The 21,204-nt window shown below is 37.5% G+C and overlaps 1 protein-coding gene across 1 annotated transcript; it reads left to right on the forward strand.

Moving 5' to 3' along the window:
* The first annotated feature begins 2,645 nt into the window (after positions 1-2,645).
* Positions 2,646-19,531, forward strand: LOC113545943 (cystathionase (cystathionine gamma-lyase)). The gene is made up of 12 exons (XM_026945627.3): positions 2,646-2,955; positions 8,074-8,155; positions 9,487-9,582; positions 9,708-9,817; positions 10,053-10,187; positions 10,849-10,906; positions 10,991-11,068; positions 11,183-11,335; positions 12,494-12,615; positions 13,220-13,272; positions 14,296-14,434; positions 18,932-19,531. Exons 1-12 carry the CDS (start codon positions 2,785-2,787, stop codon positions 18,944-18,946), a joined length of 1,212 nt encoding a protein of 403 aa, XP_026801428.2. The 5' UTR covers positions 2,646-2,784; the 3' UTR covers positions 18,947-19,531.
* The last annotated feature ends 1,673 nt before the right edge of the window (positions 19,532-21,204 follow it).

A 21,204-nucleotide genomic window follows, 5' to 3' on the forward strand; every position in this document is an offset into this window, starting at 1 on the left:
ACAGTAGGTGCCCAATGGGGCTGATTTGAGTATTTCAGAAACTGCTGATCTCCTGGGAATTTCACACACTATAGTCTCTAGAGTTTACACAGAATCTAGGGATCTAAATCTACATCTTCTGTAAAGATTTCTGTAAAGCTGTTTTGTGCCCATGTGCATTGTTCGAAGTGCTGTATAAATAAAATCGAATTGAATTATCCATTCCAGCGTGTCCTAAAGAAAACGATGTGTCAAATAAACAGAACGAGGTACGTTATTACAGTCATTTGTTGTGCAGATGCGAAGGTGCTGTGTTTAAGTGGAGAAAACAGATGAAATAAAATGGAGCTGAATATAAATCATATATTTACTGATAGAGAATTCTGTATAAGTCGCTCTGGATAAGGGTGTCTGCTAAATGCCATAAACGTAAATGGAAAAAAAAAATCTATTTAATTACTATATATTTCTGAAAAGCATTTAATGTGCTTTAACTGGATAACTTGAAGCTGCTTTGGAAGGTTCACTGACCTCTAATCTAAGATATAGTGGCCAATAATGTAACAATGACCACCGACGTCCTTAATCTTGGTAAAATTATTCACAGTTAAGTTACTAGAGCTACTGTTTATGCACTTGCATCTGAAAACCAGTTCTACGAAGCAAATCCGGACCTGGGTGCGGTTGTCTTGCTGTATAAATGATGTCGTGTTTGCTCCTGTCAGACTTCTTCACTCCAACCAGAATAAAACTTTCCTTTAACAAATGAACACAGACTAATATATCAGTCTTAAAGGTGCCTTCTAGATGCAAACTGGCTTTTATTATATAAAGTATTGTGTTATGTCATGCCCTGTAGAACAGGATTGCACTCCAAGCCTGGCACAATGAACAATTTTGATTTATTGTCACTACTAAACACATGCAAGTCATGCAGGATGTATTACATAATACTGGAGCAACAATAATACTTGGAGCAGAGGTCTGAGTGAGTAATAGTCAGACAGTCTGTTACTGTAACACAGGAAGCGGGACTTTTCAAGTTGCGACTGGAGAAACAAATATATAACCCAAAGTCTTAGTTGCGGTTTAATTTTTTCTGCATGTTATGAATGATTTGGATGTTTTTAATAAATCTGATTCATGGTTTTTCTGCTGCTTCATTAAAGAGATAAGAAAGGAATTAAGCACTCTCATTCTTCATTCCTTTATAGGAAAATAATCGACGACTGCGAGGTGTGATCAAGCGGTGTTACTGTTACCACCCTGAAGTTAATTGTTTTCCAATAACAGCATGTCCTTGAATGGTTTAATCATCTTATATGACAGAAATTTGCCAATGATTACAATCTGATATTTATTAAAGAATGATACATCACACTTTTTATCCATTTATAGTTATACATAATGTTGTGGAACGTCCACAAAACAAGTTAGTTCTCATTTTCACTTACGTTATAGCACCTATAAACAGTCGTTTCCTCCTCTTCCTCTCTATTTTCTCTCTCGTTACAGAGAATCTGCAAATCGTAAAGATTTTGGAAAACTTACTGCTTTACCTCTGACTGTTACAAAGCACTGACACTGGAGACTCCTTCCATAAACATCGCTGTACTTTAAGAAAACGTCACCATATCAACAATTACACACGTTTTTAATCCGTTCATGTGCAGTGTCGGCCGTAACCCGTCCCTGTGAATGGGCTGTTACTATGGAAACGATAACATATTATAACGAGCACATTAATATCAAATGATTTGAAGTTATAGAAAATGAATCAACACCTCCTGACCAATCAGAATCCAGAATTCAGCAGCGATGCCGTGTATCTAGTAAATATAACAGTATATTTGACAGTAGTATTCATGATTTTGGAGTTTAATACAGGTTTCGGGACAATCACATTTTGAATTTCCAACTTTTATTGATGAGTGCAGTGGGGTTTTTTTTTGTCGTTGTTTTTTTTTTGTATCATGAAACAATTGGTTGTAAGATTCTACGTAGAACGTTCCTCCAGAGGGACGAGTGCAGAGCTCTTTTGTGAAGCAGTTTCTGGAAAACTCAAACCAGCCCATATGGCACCAACCACCATCCCACAGTTAAAGTCACACAGATCACACTTTCTGTTCATTCTGATGTTTGATGTGAACATTAACTGAAGCTCTTGACCTGGATCTGAATGATTTTATGCCACATGATTGTCTGATTAGATAACTGCAGCTGTAAAGGTGTTCCTAATAAAGTGGGCAGTGAGTGTATAGAGCTTATATCAAATTATATGAAGAAAAAAAAATTCAGTGCATGTTTACTTTCCATGAGCTTTAAGAAATGATAAGTTGTTAATTAGAAAGGTATTAATTATTAATTCCTCTTAATGAGCATTCCAGGTTTAATGTTCTCAATGACAAAAACTGGTATAACTATACATTTTTTTAATTTTAACCAAATGTTTAAAGAGTTTAATGTTGCTATATAGTTGAAGAAGACATGACTGGTGGTTTTAATTTCATTACAGCCGGAAAGCAACAGCAGGAAATGAATGAATGAGTTTAAAAAAATGAACAAAATGATTCCGTGAGCTAAGGAGATCACGTGGTCACGTCTCCTCCTCCGAGGATTGACCAATCATCATGGGTCGTTCAGGTTCCGGAGGCGGTGATTGGTCAGAGTTCATACACGCCTTTGTTAAGGGATAACCTGCACAGCGCATTTCATCATCATCATCACCATCATCATCAGCGGCTCTCAGGAACTCTGAGGATCTCGAGCAGATTCAGGCGGATTGAGCTACACGTTTATCTCCTCATGGCTTCAGACAGCAGCGAGTGTTTGGCTGGATTCTGCCCGGAGTTCCGGTCATTCGCCACGGACGCGATTCACGCCGGTCAGGAACCCGAGCAGTGGAGCTCCATGGCGGTGGTGCCTCCGATTTCACTGTCCACCACCTTCAAACAGTTCAGTCCCGGAAAACACGCTGTGAGTTCCCTTTCTCTCTCTTTCTCTCTCTCTCTCTCTCTGACACACACACACACACACACACACACAAAGGCGTGAGGTCATGTTACAGTCCAGCTTCTCACACGCAGCACTATGTACAATGTCGCAACATATGGAAAGCCAGAAGGGTCATACGCATCACCTCGACACGCGTTTTGTTTTTTTCACACGCAAAACAAACGTTAGACGCTTTTCACGCCTTATGGAGTGTAAATAACGTGTCACCCATGATGTGCTGACGTGTTATCATGCCCTAAAGTGAAAGGTAATAAACATGTTAATTAGGTGATAACCACGCCCTAAAATGACAGGTAATAAACATGTTAATTAGGTGATAACCACGCCCTAAAGTGAAAGGTAATAAACATGTTAATTAGGTGATAACCACGCCCTAAAATGACAGGTAATAAATATGTTAAGTAGGTGATAATCACTCCCTAAAGTGACAGGTAATAAACATGTTAATTAGGTGATAACCACGCCCTAAAGCGACAGGTAATAAACATGTTAAGTAGGTGATAACCACGCCCTAAAATGACAGGTAATAAATATGTTAAGTAGGTGATAATCACTCCCTAAAGTGACAGGTAATAAATATGTTAAGTAGGTGATAATCACTCCCTAAAGTGAAGGGTAATAAACATGTTAAGTAGGTGATAACCACGCCCTAAAGTGACAGGTAATAAATATGTTAAGTAGGTGATAATCACTCCCTAAAGTGAAGGGTAATAAACATGTTAAGTAGGTGATAATCACTCCCTAAAATGACAGGTAATAAACATGTTAAGTAGGTGATAATCACTCCCTAAAGTGACAGGTAATAAACATGTTAATTAGGTGATAATCACTCCCTAAAGTGACAGGTAATAAATATGTTAAGTAGGTGATAATCACTCCCTAAAATGACAGGTAATAAACATGTTAAGTAGGTGATAATCACTCCCTAAAGTGACAGGTAATAAACATGTTAATTAGGTGATAATCACTCCCTAAAATGACAGGTAATAAACATGTTAATTAGGTGATAATAGCTCCTCAAAGGGAAAGGTAATAAACATGTTAAGTAGGTGATAATCACTCCCTAAAGTGACAGGTAATAAACATGTTAAGTAGGTGATAATCACTCCCTAAAGTGACAGGTAATAAACATGTTAAGTAGGTGATAATAGCTCCTCAATAGCACCACAATCTGTGTATCTCATACTTGAAACATTATTTTCCTCAAGTCGTCTGTTATAACCTCTGAAAAAAGTACATTTTAATATTCACTTAACCCTGTTGCCTGAACACATCCTGCCTGTGAACCACTTGGCATATTCCACAAGTCACGTGCTCATCATGCTTCCATCATGTAAATTTCCTGAAGATCACGTGAAGAAGAAATTTACGTTCTCTCATTCTCAGAAATGAGTGTATAGTCTCAGTGAATCTGATTGAATGATGCAAGAGCTATTAAAGTAACAGTCTGACTAAAAATGACAGATACTGTACATCACTTCATATGCTTCAGAATTCTAACCCATGATTGGTTATGGAGAGAAGGAGTTTCTGCACCTTATTGGTGAATGATCGCGTCAAGTAAACACAGGGTTACATGAGGTTGGACTCTCAAACTGCAGGTGGACTCTCAGACTGGATCAAACCGGTTTCTTCTGCCACGCCAAGAAATCAGTAACCAACACGTTGAGAATGTGTGCAGATGATCAACAAGTACAAACATTACAATCATTACAAGGTCCTTAATGTCCTCATGCCATTGACATCAACATTTTGCATATTTCTGTGCTATAAAAGACTCAACACTGTTACTTTGACTCTTGTTAATCATTCTTAAAAGTGAGATTTTTACATGAGTTGGCTTAAGACACTTTTTTCCCTGTTTTCCTAGACTCAGTGACACAAATGCTAAAAAAAAGTTTTTAAGAGATATGAGGGCTAAATGGCATGACAGTCGTGACCATACACAGCTTCAAGATCAAGTACTAACAAGTCACAGCTATGGAAGCTTGTTTACGCCACATCTGAGAAAATATTACACAGATTTATCTCACAATTGTGACTTACGCTATTCCCTACGTCTAACCAAGCCACACCCTCACCGCATGGACATTAGCATGTGTTAAGGCTAACACATTCTCCCGGTTCCTGCTGAAATGAATACTTTAGCTAGGTTATATTGCTTGTTTACACACTGCTGGGTTTTGTTGTGGCTTAATTATTGGAAACGGGAGTCGCAATTGGGTGACATTAATAAGTAATTGTGAGATTAACAGTCACAATCGTGAAATATTAAGTCGTAGTTACGAGAGGTAAAGTCACAATCGTGAAATGTTAAGTCATTGTTATGCGACATAAAGTCACAATTGTGAAACGTTAAGTCGTGGTTACGAGATGTAAAGTCACAATTGTGAAACGGTTAAGTCGTGGTTACGGGATGTAAAGTCACGATTGTGAAACGTTAAGTCGTGGTTACGAGACGTAAAGTCACAATCATGAAACGTTAAGTCGTGGTTACGAGACGTAAACTCACAATCATGAAACGTTAAGTCGTAGTTACGAGAGGTAAAGTCACAACTGTGAAACGTTAAGTCGTAGTTACGAGACGTAAAGTCACAATTGTGTTACCATGCAATTGTGAGAAAAAAGTGTGTGAAAATAACTCGTTTGAGTGATATGATGTGATATGATACGAGATAAACCTGCACAGTACTTTCTCATACGTGGTGGAAACCAGCTTCCGTACACAGATTATTCTAACATGCTTTTTAAATAGAAAAATGTCCAGAGGTTGTTTCGCAAACATTTAAATATGCGCATATTAATTAGCTACATACATGGTACATGGAAGCAGGCACAGTGCGAATTACCCCGGGCCAGGACAAACCGTCAAGGAAACACACACACACACTGTGTCTAATATAAACGTATTGTTTACATTGTTTCCAAAAATAATAATTATGTGTATAAATCACACAAGAAACAAAATGAATCATGTGATAAATGAATCATATGATAAATGAATCATATGATAAATGACTCATATGATAAATGAATCATGTCAAATTATTGACTACATGTGAAAAATGTGTGACATTTGAAGTGTCTATAAACTACGTGTACATTTCACACGTGAGTCCTGACTTTCTTTAAGGGAAATATGAGCAGTTTGATTCACAATTTCCGATCGTTTCCGATTATTTGCCTTTTTTTTTTTTGGAGATCAGCTGCTTTAGGGAGCTTCAGATGCAAAAGTATATGTTCGAATATGTTCTCAGGGTTAACAATGAAATGGCGGTGTATATCTGCCCCAACAAGACGACAGTCAAAACACGAGGCCAAATCAACAGGAAGAATCACAACCCTGAGTCTCTCAGTCTGCAGCTCTGATGTGAAGGAGGTGGAGCTGGACATCTGGCACAATGCCTATGAACACATGTCACGACATGTGTGCGGGAGGGGTTCGGGGTGGGGGCAAATATTTTTAAAAAAATATCTGAGAGGATCCAGCAGCTGCTCAGAGGATATGAAAGCAGTTAGAGGCAGTTATAAATATTCACCATTAAGTTATGTCCTCTCTTTCAGAAAGGGGGATGCAAACTTTTGAACTGTTGATTCGTTTTCTATTACAGCAGCTCTGACAGTAGTTCAGGTTTATATTAATGCGCTCGTTCTGATACTTGATATTAAAAGAAATCGATGATATGGTGACGTTTTCTGTAAGGAGATGTTTATGTAACATTTATGGAAGGAGTCTCCAGTGTCAGAGGTAAAGCTGTAACTTTAAGTGTTCTGCCATCTTCAGGACAGAGGAGTTCACGCTTCTTTGTGGTTTCTCGGTAACCTGACAAGCTGCGTTTGTATTTTTTGCCTTATTAAGTTCAAGAGAACAGGAAGTAACTTTTTTTTGTGGGTGTTCAACATTAAATGTAACTAAAAACGGATAAAAAGTATGATGTACGAGATGGCGAATGTGGTGGTGTTGACGGCGTATTAGTGGATAGTTGATGCGTTTGTGCAGAGGGTACTGACTAAAAAAGACTAAAGCGCCGCTGCGTCGCTCTCTTTAGGCGGAGATGAAATGAGGGATGAATCTCTACTGCAGCGCTAATTAGCAGGTAGTTGAATGGCATTGTGGGTAATGTAGGAAATCGTAAACTAAAGACGTTTAGTCTAAAAAAAAATTCAAATCTGAACATGTAAATCTTGGATTCAGTTGAAGATCATGTTTATTCTTCATGATCAATATGATGATTAACGACCAATCAGGACTCAGGAGGATTTATGGACCAATCAGGGCTCAGGAGGATTCATTGACCAATCAGGGCTCAGGAGGATTCATTGACCAATCAGGGCTCAGGAGCCAAGCAAAGCTTTTGTCCCACTGTGACATATGACTCCAGTCTAGTTGCTTCTGATGGTTTTCAGTTAAAAATATTGTGTCAGAAATCAACAGAGGAATTTTTTATTTTATGTGATTAGCAACCTACTTTTCTAAAGAAAAAAATTATAACAATATTATAAAGATTTTGTCTGGATTTAGCAAAATATTATAATAGAAATGTTAAATATTATAAAATATGTATTATCTAAGTATTATAAAATATGTTTAGCAAAATATTTATATTAAAATATTAGTATAAAGATATTGTTTGCATTTAGCAAAACATTATAATAAAAATGTTAAGTAATATAAAATGTGTAGTGTCTAAGTATTACAAAATATGTGTTTAGAAAAATATTTATATTATAATATTAGTATAAAAATTTGTATGTGTTTAGCAAAATATTCTAATAAAAATGTTCAATATTCTAAAACGTGTATTGTCTAAAGGTTATAAATTATGTGTTTAGCAAAATATTATAATACAAATGTTCAATATTATTTAAAATATTTTATGTTTAGCAAAATATGTTTTATAAAAATAGTATAAAATATCATATTTGTTTAGCAAAATATAATAATAAAAAACGTAAAATTCTATTCCGGAAATATTTTCTGTGTTGCACAAAAATGTTTCTCGTTTCTCAGCGATGGAAATGTTCTGTTTTGCTGCTTTGCTTCACTCCACTTTTCCCTGTGTGCTGATGTAACCGCAGGGTTTTGAGTACAGTCGCAGCGGGAATCCCACACGGAATTGTCTGGAAAAAGCCGTCGCTGCGCTGGACGGAGCTCAGCACTGTAAGTCAGCTCTCGGATCAACAAACCTGGAATTATTTGCAAATCCATTCTGCATGATCCGCTTTGCATACACACACACACACACACACACACATACAAACACATACAAACACACACTATTACATTTCTGAATATCCCACAGAGATAAGCTTAACAATCTCTAAAGAATTAAAACGAATGAATTAATACCAGGTGAATTGATTAAGTGAATTAATAATAATAATAATAATAATAATAATAACAAATACAAATGGGAGATGCATTGTTCGGTTGTACCTCGACCTAAACACTGCCTCACTGAGCACCAAAATAAAACCATTTCTGTTCACTGTGTGTGTTTTTCATCATTTATAAATGATCTTTCACACCGATTTCCGTTCTGCAGTGTAGCAAACCCAAAAAAACTAAAGAGAACCTGATAAAAAAATGATTCTACTTCCAGTTTAAATCCAAAAACAGATATGAATATTCTGAGCACTGACCAGAATCTATCTATCTATCTATCTATCTATCTATCTATCTATCTATCTATGTGCACACTGTTCTTCTGGAGACTTCATTTTACTTTAAAATGATTTTATTTAACTATGTATTTAGTTTTTGTTATGTCATTTTAACATATATATTTTTTGTTAATTTATTTTTTTGAATGAGGAAATAAGAAATTAGGAATATCTATATATCTGTATTATACTGATACGTCTGATGACAGACAGTAGAAGTGGTGACGGTGTCTGAAATTTGTTATTTCGTTATTTTAGGCACCGTCCAACAATCTCGCCTTTTATGCAAGCTCAACTGACAATGATTAAAAAAACGCCGTATGGTTAGATATACAGAAACCTTATGAGTTAGTTGACATTTTATGAACATTATAACGTATTTTCCTGTGCAAAACGTGACGTCTGACACATTTATAATCACCTGCGCTGTATGTGTGTTATGTTTCGGAATATTTCGGAAGGGTTCGAACCCAAAATTCCCGCATATATATATATATATATATATATATATACATAATGAGTATGTTACCCATTAATTTATTTTAAAAATATTATATTAAACATTTTAATCTCAGTCTTCCACAGTTCCTGTATTATATGTGGATATTTTAAATCTATACATCACTCCATATGATAAAGCTTGGCCCTGATTGGTCATCCAGTAGCTCCTAACAACCTATCAGGTGGCTTTCCACTAATTTATGAACTGATGATTTTTCACAGATCTATTGCAATGAACACAAAATCCCATTTTCTGACAATCTGGTCACACACTGAACACCTTTTTATTAATAAATTGATTTATTTTGCTGTGGATTGTTGGATCAGGTGTTGCTCTGGCCTCTGGATTAGCTGCCACCACGACCATCGTGCACATGCTGAAGACTGGAGATGGGATTGTGTGCATGAACGACGTCTACGGAGGTGAGCCGTGTGCTAATGTGATATTATTTACTCTCACGCAGTCACGCGCTGCTGCTTTAGGTGGAGAAAATCTCAGAACGAAGTGGAATCATAACTAAAAAAAAATCATCTTTCATATCTTTCAGGAACCAATCGTTATTTTAAAAGGATAGCTGCAGAGATCGGCTACGACATCTCCTTCACTGACTGCACCAATCTGGACACGTTAAAAGCAGCTCTGAAGCCCAATACAAAGGTTTGAAGATTGCTTGGCGGTGAATTTGATTTTTCACTTCCTGTAAAGAAATAAAGAAAAAAAACGTTACTGCTGTGATTCATCACTAAGCAGGAAAAACAAGGGTGGATTTTACTGAGGGTTTTGTTTCTCACCTTATGCCTCATTTCACAGGATTTTCAATAGGATTATTAGGATAATTATTTAAACGAATGTTGAAAAAAGAAAAAAACTGTCTCTCTGCTGGTCCATGTAGCTGCTGTGGCTTGAAACTCCCACAAATCCAACTATGAAGGTTCTGGACATTAAAGCCTGCTCAGAAATCGCACACGAGTACAACAAGGACATTATCGTGGTTGTGGACAACACCTTCATGTCAGCGTACTTCCAGGTATGACTAATGATCACGTCTTTACATTAGAGACAAGAAAAAAATACTTATTCTTAGATTCATCTAAGACTGAATCATTTTAAAATGATTCTGAATCATTGAACAGATCTCCCTAAGCATATTTTTTTTTTTTTTTTTTTTTTTTTTTTTTTACTCCTTCACTTTATCCTGGTCAGGGTCAAAAGGTCATCCTGGGAACATTGGGAGAGATGCAGCCACACATTCGTAAAAATCGAATTTATTTTTGGCAAAGCTTCCACAGAATTCAGAAAGGACAAAGCAAAGTCAGGTCAATTCCAAGTTCAGCTAAAAGAGCCGACTCAGAGTCGACTCTTTCGCACTTTAATCACTTTAATCACTGTTGTGCTCGATGCATAATTATGCATAACTGTGCAGCGAAAATTGACCACAGAATCACGTTTACTGCACATCATACTTTTGATAAACCTTCTTATTATTTCGAGAAACTTTCCTGACTTCAGTTTTCCTGTGTGGCGAAATGAGCCTCCATGGAGGAGAACCGATTTATGAAATGCTCACTATCTCCTTCTTTTATTTCCTTTTTATTGTTAATCCTATGATTTTATTTTAGCTATAAACCGTGTAATGCATTGTTACTGTCCTGAGTCTGATGTATTGTGGTAATATTTGCTGTAAACAGCGCCCCCTGGCCTTGGGAGCAGACATGTGCATGTACTCTGCCACAAAGTACATGAATGGTAAGCAGCATGTTATTAATATTGTTAAATGTGTGATTTTAGCTCAGGATGTGAGTTATTTAACACATTTTGTGTATGTCTTAGGGCACAGTGATGTCGTCATGGGGCTGATTTCGGTTAGCCGTGAGGACCTGTATGAAAAGCTGAAGTATTTACAGAACGGTGAGATGATCAATATGGCAATGCAACAGTATCAACTACCTCCTGCTAAGTAGTCTCAGTATATCTAGTATATTATAAAATAAGCTAAATATTATTTTTTGCTCTCGTGTTTAGCTCTGGGGGCCGTCCCTTCCCCGTTTGACTGCTACTTGTGTAATCGAGGACTGAAGACGCTGCACCTGAGAATGAAACAGCATTTCAGGAACGCGGTGGCTGTGGCACAGTTTCTCGAGGCTGATCCCAGGGTGGACAAAGTCATTTTCCCAGGTGATAAAAATTGTTCAACGTCACCTCTATTTATTTCAAGTGATCAATAACCCAGCACTCTAGTCGAATCTTTAATTAAAGGAACACTCCTGAATTTTTCAATCCGATCTCTATCTGTTTTATTCTTCAGTAGTTTATGTGTGAGTTCCACTCACAAGAATCATTTCGTCGTGTTTTTCTTCTCTGTGAAATGAACAGAAAACCCGTTCACTCCAAACTCGCTTATAATAGAAGTCTAAGGGCAGGTGTAGAAGTCAATGCAGTGAAAATGAGCTCTGGTTACTTTACACTTTACACTTTTCTGAAGGTTTTGTTGCGTCCATAGTTTCGTCTCTTTACTAAGCACTAAATCCATGAAAAAAATAAAAAGCGAACAAACATGTACTTTATTTTTTCATGTTATATTAACTCATCTCTAACAGGTTTTCAGAATAATGGTATTCTTAGATCTGGACCTTTTTTTAAAATGAATTTTTTTTTTAACTAGCATGAGATTATGTTTTTTTTTGTTTTAAACACTGCCCTTGCTGTAAATGTAAATATAAAAAAGAAAAATATCATACGCCCCTGAGTCACGTGACTACAATGGTAATTTTTTGTCATAAATACAAATCTTCCCTCCGAAAAACGAATTCCATCTCTGACAAAATGAATGTTAGAAATGTAACGCTTCATTTGTATGCAAACACCTTTGCCTGAAGTGTTTCACACTTGAAAAATGTCTCGTTTAAAAATAATAGGTTTAGGAATGGAATTCTATGGAACATCTGCCCTTAAGACTCCCATTGTAAGTGATTTTAGCATGAAAAGGTTTTCTGTTCCTTTCTCAGAGCAGGGAAATGTGCTGAAATTCCATTACAGATACAGCGAATAGAGATTAGATTAGAAAAAAAAACCAACAACAACTAAACACCTGTTATAAGTCAGGGTGTGTTATAGGTTTATATCCACTAGAGGGCACTAATGTATTCAAAAACACAATCCTCTACAGCGTAAAACTGGAATTTACAAATGAGGGTCTCCAGAGTACTCAGAAAAGCCTTGAATATTTAACACAGGGTCAGAACATGTTCTCCTCTTGAGAGAAAGAAAAAGAAGCGGATGATAAATTCTGGATGAGGAGAACTCACTCGTTTTTTTTATCGGTCTATCTGCCAGGTCTGCCGTCTCACCCCCAGTATGAGCTGATGAAGAGACAGTGCACAGGATGTCCCGGGATGATCACCTTCTACATTAAAGGCAAACTGGAACATGCCACTGCTTTCCTCAGAAACCTGAAGGTGATTAGAGAAAGAATAGTTAGAGACCTTAACTTCGCTGGTGCCATCTCTACTTAATAAACTTAAAATAATGCGCAGCCACGAAGTATTAACGCAAGATCATTAAGTGCTCATGAAGTTAGTTGATGTTGAGAGAATGTTGATGACAGAACTTGGAGGAGATACACTAGACAGGTTCAAGTCCAAGGAGGAGATACACTAGACAGGTGACAGGAAGGCTACGGTAACTCAAATAACCACTCTTTACAACCGTGGTGAGCAGAAAAGCATCTCAGAACGCAAAAATATTGAACCTTGAGGAATCTGAGGCTACAGTGGGCTCAGGCTCTCCAAAATGGAGCAGATGAAGATTGGAAAAAGACCAACCGATGTTCCCTCACCATAATATATGTATATATAAATTCCTAATTTATAAGTAGGAATGTCACCAGCGGGGTTCCGTAGATAACTTTCTAACTAGATAACTTTGTAGGCAAAACTCTTACATAATCTTCATCCTTCTGTGTATAGAAAATGCAACTTTAAAAATTTCTGCAACTTTAAACCAAGTGATAGGGATTGTTGTTTTTTTTTTTTTAAACAATTCTATCCTTATCTTTTTCAGTTGTTTGCTCTTGCTGAAAGTCTCGGAGGCTACGAGAGTCTGGCTGAGCATCCGTAAGTACCACACGTTCCTTCACCCACGTGCTGCACGCATCATTGAAACTGAGCACATCTTGTTCATGGCGCTTTGTGCCATTCCTGAAGTTAAAGGAATACTCCAGCGTTTTCCAAATGAATGCCTATCCACAACATCTGCAGTGTGTGTGTGTGTGTGTGTGTGTGTGTGTGTAAAGGCTTTGATTGACATGACAGTGTGCTGGATGTGGCATTGCAGTAGTTTGGTGTTAGAAGGAGTTTAAGAGGAGCTTGAAATGGAATAAAAATATTCCATAAATCAAGTTTATGTGCTAGAACTATGTTATAAATAACGATTGGGAAAATCTCCAGTGATTATCACACACATCATCAGAGCCACATCATCAGAACCTCCCTTTGAAAAAGCACCAGTTATACAGATTTGAGCTTAACTCCTTCTACAAAAACTAGAAAATAAACATCTGCCCTTAGACTTCAATTACAAGTGAATTTGGACAGAAATAGGGAATAGAGATTAGACTGAAAAACGCTGGAGTGTTCCATTAATATGGAGATGGTGTTAAAATGCTGTTACGGTTATAAAGCAATATGCGTTATGAAGATTTATGTTCCACGAGGGGGCACTAACATAGACTAGCGCACAATCTTTAAGCAGCGTAAATCTTCTTTTTTTTTTTCTCATTCATTACGGATTTAGAGTTGATGGTGCACTTGGAAAAAAAAAACTCATTAAATATTTAAACATTATTACTGATCACTGAGTGCCCATGATCAGCACGGCTCGGTGTGTGTGTGTGTGTGTGTGTGTGTGTGTGAGTGTGCGCGTGTTATCTGAAGTGTGTGTACTATATTTAATTTCGTCCTGGTTATCATGTGTGCCTGCTCGCTTATCAAATGCTATAATAACTAAACGATTTTGCCCGTCCAATCAAATTTGGTTGAGCCTGGAGGCTTTGGTAACTTGTTTGTCCAGAGATAAATAATCCTGTGTGGCCTGTATGTCGCGTAATAAGCCGATATGCCCGTGCCGTTCGTTCACAGAGCGATTATGACTCATGCGTCGGTGTCAGAAGAGCAGCGGATGGAGCTGGGAATCACAGACACGCTGATCCGTCTCTCTGTGGGACTGGAGGATGAGGAGGACATTATCGCAGACCTGGATCAAGCACTCGGTGCAGCTGTAAGCACACGCACACACACACACGCTCAGATACATAAACACTCATCTAAGCCTATTCACTGCTGCTTTCCACACAAACACAGCTCTCAAGCAGCCCTGCTTCCTAGGTAATGATTAAACGTGGTGCAAATGGCCAGTGTGCAATCTGTGTCTGGCACCAATGTTATCTCCATGCTAAAGAAATTACCAGAGGTCATGTGATTTTGGCTGGCTGGTGCTCATATTCCTGTATTTGGTCCTTTTTTATGAAATCTAATTGCATGAGATTGCAGTGGAAAAACTAACCCATACATCAACACGATTATTTATACTTATAACCCTATAATATATATAATAAGCCCTGTTGTTGAATTTTCAGTCTCTCCTCATATGTATAAGCATCAAAACTTTTCGAAAATCAGGTCAACATTAGCAGTGTCGGCCATTTTGTGCCAAAAAGCAGCTAAAAAGGAAGTGACAAATAGCTAGCTAGCTAGACTTATAAACAAACAAAAATTCGAAAATGAACGCAAATAATCAAACCGAACTTTATACTTACAATCTATTACATTTTTTTTCCCGATTGGCGAGGATATGTTTACGTTTGAGATATGATCGTTACAGTTTCACTGATTGGCAGTTGGTTAGGAGGCTCCACCCCTTTGAAAGGTCTAGTAATCATCGTAAGGAGAAGCTGCGATAAACAAATAGTGCGCGCGCTGTCCAATAGACGTTGAGATGTTTTTTCGACGTAAATCCCAAGTGTCGGAAGACTTAAAGTTACAGCTTTACCTCTGAATGTTACAAAGCGCTGACACTGGAGGCTCAAACGAACGTTTTCCAACAGAAAACGTCACTTTATCAATGAAAACGGATGTTTTTTAATCCATTATGAGGAGCACTGTGGCAATGGAGACAGTTCCAGTCCACTAATCTGATTGGTCGAGAGGTGTTCCAAGAGTGCCTGTATTTCCTACGTTCCACTGGGACGTTTCAGTGTGTGTATCCCTTTAATGGGAATATACAAATCAATGTGAGCTAGCTAGCCAGCTAGCTGATATGCTATTAAGTGAGTGTGGCTTCTTTGGGATCTATTTCCGCTAGTGGAGCAAAAATAAACATTTGGCCATATTGTGTCCGAAATGCCACTTACACAATGCTAATTTCGAGTCTACAACAAGAGTGCGGATTTCTGAATATCTAGCTACGGCGCTCATCCTGCGGCTTCGTACCTTCAGCCGAATCACAGCCTAACTGCACTCTTGCTTGAGTTGCTTAAATAAGAATGCGTTATTGACTGACAGAAAACTGTTTACCCTATCTGTAGATTACGAGTTCGAATTCTGATGATGCCACAGTCCTCCGTGGTCAGGAGCTAACTGAGCAAAAATGGCTGTGCTCCCTCAGTGGGAGGGGCATACTCTCTCCCCCTTGTCAATCACAGCATCACTAACCAATCGTAGGCCTCCGTAAGCTCGTGTTACTTTCGTGCTTTCCTCCGAGGGTGTTACTATGCCCTGTGATGTAACATGAGCAGCAGTTTGAAAAGATACGGTCGGCTGGCTTGCCGTGTCTTGGAGGACCTTCAGCCTCCGAAGTTGTGTGATAAGGGAGAGCAGGCTGGTGGGGGGGAATTAGAAAATAATTGTGCAGACCAACCTGGATGTTGTTGAGATGTGAAACTTGGTCAGTAGGTAGTTTGTTAATTTGCTTAATATTTGAAACCTACTTCCGCAAACTTCTAAAACTAGGGTGCCTGGACCCCGGAGATCGCTTCTTGTGGCTATATTTATCATTATTATTATTACTACACTCTGCTTTTGGGTGGAGTTTAGTATGAGTAGTGTGGATAATGTGTGAGTGGTCATTTCAAACACAGTCATAGTGTGTTTGTGAGGAACCCTCGCCTCTGCCAGTGCAAAATAACACAAAACACACCAATTAAGATCAGTTGAACCTTGCCTGAGGCTGCCCATTGTCCGAGAGAGGCATTTTGGTGTGAAATAAGGCAGAAGGCTGTAGCTTGTAAGCTGCTGTGTGAGTGTGTGTGTGTGTGTTTGTGTGTCAGCCTCATGTTCTGTTGCTCATTAGAGAGCACAAACGCTGCTCTGTGCTTTGCCAGGGCTGGTATCCTGCTTCACCTAGTTTTCGAGGCGCCTCAGGTCTGTGAGTCTGCACTCGAGGCTTCGCACGTCGATAACTCACAGCAGATCGATAACCCGATAACCCAGTCAACATGCACCGTCTGCCTGTGATTAGATTCCCAGATTGATCACGTTATCCTGGACCTGGAACTCGTACGTCTCAGAATTTTATAAATTAGCTCTGGGCAGTAATTGCGCAGTCGAATAGTTGATTCATCGATATTTAAATGGGTGTGTGTGTAATTACAGTGAAGGGAAAGAAGTATTTGGACACTTTTGTTTTTGTTATACATTTTCAGTGCATATATCAACTTGGAATATAATGTCATAATGTCTTTTTGACTGTGTACTTATAGATAACAAAAAAGTATGTATTCATAAGCACTATAAAGATACTATATTAGAAGATATGTATAAATATGTACATAAAAATAAATTAAGTTCTAGATGTGGCAAAAATGCTGCAAAAATGTTCTTGTGCAAAATCGCATCTAATGTCGTTATAAAAGACGTTGCCATTGGTTTGGGAAATTTCCCGCAGCAAGTAGCAATCACGGTGAAGGTGAAGGAGCTTCCTAAAGTTCTCAGGAACAACATTATTAAACGACACTCGAATGGAAAAAGCTACAAAGCGATAGCAAAGATCTCTTAAAAATCCATGTTAGTACATCGGGTTCAATAATATGCAGGTGGAAAGTTCCTGTAATACTGTACAACTAATGTCCTTGGACACGTGTGCGCCACTTCATAACGTGCTCTCAGACTAATGATAAGGAAAGAAAGCGAGAAGACAACTTGAAAAGAGTTGCAGGACGACCTGAAAGCAGCCGGAACAGAAGTTAGACAGAGAACGATAAGCTACGAACTGTATCGCGATCATCGTCTACACCTCACTCAACTAAAAGCATGTAGATAATAGGACGATGATGTATGATGTCACAAGCTTAGGCATATGAAACCGCCACCCGCCAACCAATCAGAGTTCGCCATAGCAACACATGACCCGCACTTAGCCTCTTGAAAGACTGCATTCGAAGCGTTCTTGCGTCTAAGCAAGCCACGCCTACCCATGAAGCCGAACTCTGTGTCACAACACCAGTTGAATTTTGTAGTAGTAGTAGCTTACAAATCGATCCAGTGGTTACATAGCTGATTACTTTCGTCCGTCACTGTTATAAATTGCTGGGTATTATTTCTTCCCACAAACCTCCTCGGTGCTGGTTAAAGTATCGACTCCTCTTAAGTGATTAGATTCTCCTGCTTTCTGTCTCAGTTCAGTGTGCGCTTGATTATTTATTCTTTACTCTAGACTAAAACCAGGTCAGAAGGGAACGTTTCGGATTTTTTTTTCTAATGTATTATAATGCGAGATGACATCAGGTCTGAGGGCTCCAGCTCGCTTCTGCTTATAGAGGAATATTGATTGTGGCCCATTTCCATCATCCAGATTACCAGAGGTTAATCATCCTCCGGGGGTTAAGTGCTGTCAGGTTTTTTTCTTTATTACTGCTGAATATGCTAATGTTTATGGCTATTATCCAAGCGCTCAACGGCGAGCGTCAGATTGCGTTTTCCCTGAAGGGATGCCATTAGCGAGGCGAAAAAGGCTTGGCAGGGAGGCTGGATTGCAAACTCATCAACCCGGCAGTAGATCACCGAACATCGCGCTGATGACTGCCGTGCTCCGGCTAACTGCGGCATTGTGTCTTACAAAATAAAGGTTTCTTTTAAAATTCCCACGCGAAGCTCTTGTGGTCTATAAAATTCGAAACAGTCCAAAAGCAAAACATAAAATTAGTTACAACACAGTATATTGCTTTAAATGCAAACACTAGACTGAATAAATTTAATATTCATTTTAACGAATGTCTGTGCATAAAAAGACAAAGCGCTTTAATTTAAGGTTCAGGAAAAAGCACATAATTTGTAGTTTTCTGCTTAAACATTAACCAATAATTAGTGCTTGATTAATTAATAATTATTGTATAAAAAAAAAAAGTTTTTATATGCTTTGATATGCGGTATGAAGTTAAACACTTTAATAAAAGATTAATTTAAGTCATATAAATGTACTAATATATTAATGTATTAATATTAGCAAAAATAATATACTATTTTTATTATGTTGCTGTGAAAAATGCTATTATTTTTATTGTTGTTGTTATTGTTGTAAAATTCTATATTATTATTATTATTATTATTATTATTATTGTTGTTAATGTAATTAGCATATGCAACCTGAAAGATGCATATAAATAAATTAAAGGCTATTATTATTATTATTATTATTATTATTATTATTATTATTATTATTATTATTATTATTCACAGTCTTAACCCTGCTATTGATTTTATTTTTATTTTCATTTCACAGCATGCAAAGAATTAAACTCTTCAGCGTGGGCCAGGAGCTGTGACGACTTTTCACATTTTGGCACGTTGCTTTTTTCTTTTTATGTTTTTTTTTTTTTTTTTTTTAGGCGCAGTGATGTAGATGAACATGCTTGAAGTAATTTTGACATCAGGGAACAAACGTGACACGAGTCAGTGCTTCCATAGATCAGGGATTTTTTTTTTTTTTTTTTTTTTTTTGCAGGTGAAATATAGGGTTTGAATGCCTTTTGATACATGGGGCATTTTGCAATTTTAAAAACCTTCTTATTACTTATTACAAATTGGATTGGTGGTTGATTGGTGACGAGGGTTAGAAAGGGAATTCGTAATGAACGCTGCTGCTGTATTTCTGTCCTGACACTGTGCTCATGAGGGACTGCAGAACCATTCAAACCCAAGGATGGTCTATACATAAATGAGCAAGGATACACACTTCTCTCTATGCTGTGTCAGATTTTCTATATCACAGTTTACTTGAATGCACATGAACAAAATGGCCAAGCCATATATTTTTTTAAGGAAAAGTTGCTTTGAATTGTCGTCTGTGCTTTTAGACCCATTAAAACCCATGTGTAATTTATTGCTCTTGTCTCGTTTCTTCTTGCTGAACTTGCGCTAAAAGCTATTTATTTAAAAGGGAGAGTTAGTGGATATGTAAGATTTGATATATAGTATGACATGCTCAGTGTTTATATTAGAGGTGTAACACAACACCACTATCTGTATCTGTATCTCTATCTGTCTAGTGCTCTAAACATCTGTATCTGTATCCGAATTCGAATTTAAATCCGAAATGGGTGTGGCCTAACCTACAACCTATGGGTGTAGCAATATTTTTTTAAAATCCTGTTCTCACTGTTATTATTATTATTATTGTTTGTACATACACATCCACAATATTTTCTAAAGAATTTAATTGGTTCATTTCCCCCCAAAAAAATAAACTAGTAGACCCTGATCAGGCAGTTACTAAGGATGAATGAATGCTTGAATGCTTTATAAGCAGCTTTCACGTTAATGTTAATAATCAGGTGCTGTTTGTATCTGACCGCTCGCTGACCGCATGAAAATAACCACCTTCCGCTGGCAAACTTTCCAAAAATGCATCCTGTCCGTGTGTGTGTTTGTGTCTGTTAAGAACACATTACGCCACAGTGTAGCTGAATGCTGGAATCTGATTGGTCAGAAGGTGTGCAGTATTCGTATGAGCGCGCGGCTTGGAAAGTAGTTCCGGCTGTAACCCGAACGACAGCTTAATATTAATGCGCTCGCTATAATACGTTATCGTTACTATAGTAACATACACATAATCTAAGACTATTAATAAACAGATTAAAAAAAATGCAGATTAAAATAATTGTTATATAATCATTAATTAATAATTATATAATCTATAATTGTTGATACGAGGTGTTTATTTAACATTTATAGAAGGAGCTTTGGGTGTCAGCTAAGTTGCTTCGTGGACGTTCCACAAAATTAAATCTAAATATAACCCGCTGAAAATTGTTCATAAATAAATTAAACATCGTAATTGTTGGCAAATTGCCGTGGTATAAGTGGAATAACATACTCCTGTGTAACATACTGTGCTGTTATGTGGAGGTAACAGTAACTCTGCTTCGTGTCGTGCCGCATCACATCATGCTTAGCGTGGATTATTTTCATTTAACCGTCTTTTGTTATTTCTTACTTATCTGTTCATTCTGGATAACGCGATCATATGTGGTTACATTCCTAGTTTACAGCACCATTAATTACACTATTATAAGTGCTAACTACTTTTGTCTGAAGTCTCATTATGCTATGTTATAAAGCTTCCTGTTACTCCTACTATTATAGATCTATATACTGTATTACACAATGTTCATTCTCATCTCCTACTCAGTGTACAATCAGAATAAAGAAACAAATGAGTGGGAAAAGGAACAGAAGAAAAAGAAAGAAAGAAAGACAGAGGTAAGTAGTAAAAAGATACAAATGAGGAAAATGAATGGGGAAAAATATATATAGGGTTTGCTCTTGATGAATTAATACTTATTATCTAAAGAATAACGTGTGTGCTTAAGAAAGGAAAATTTCCAAAATAACATCTCTTTACCTCTGCTCTAGCGGATGTACCTGCTGTTCTCTCTGGCATCACGCTCTGCCCGCGTTTCTTAAGCAAATTTACTTAGCGAAATTAGTGATGATGCTTGTAAAACCCATAAAGCTCCAAAGCACTGGAACTCACACACACACACACACACACAC

Source organism: Pangasianodon hypophthalmus, chromosome 2 (genome assembly GCF_027358585.1).
Source record: "Pangasianodon hypophthalmus isolate fPanHyp1 chromosome 2, fPanHyp1.pri, whole genome shotgun sequence".
NCBI classification, from domain to species: domain Eukaryota; kingdom Metazoa; phylum Chordata; class Actinopteri; order Siluriformes; family Pangasiidae; genus Pangasianodon; species Pangasianodon hypophthalmus.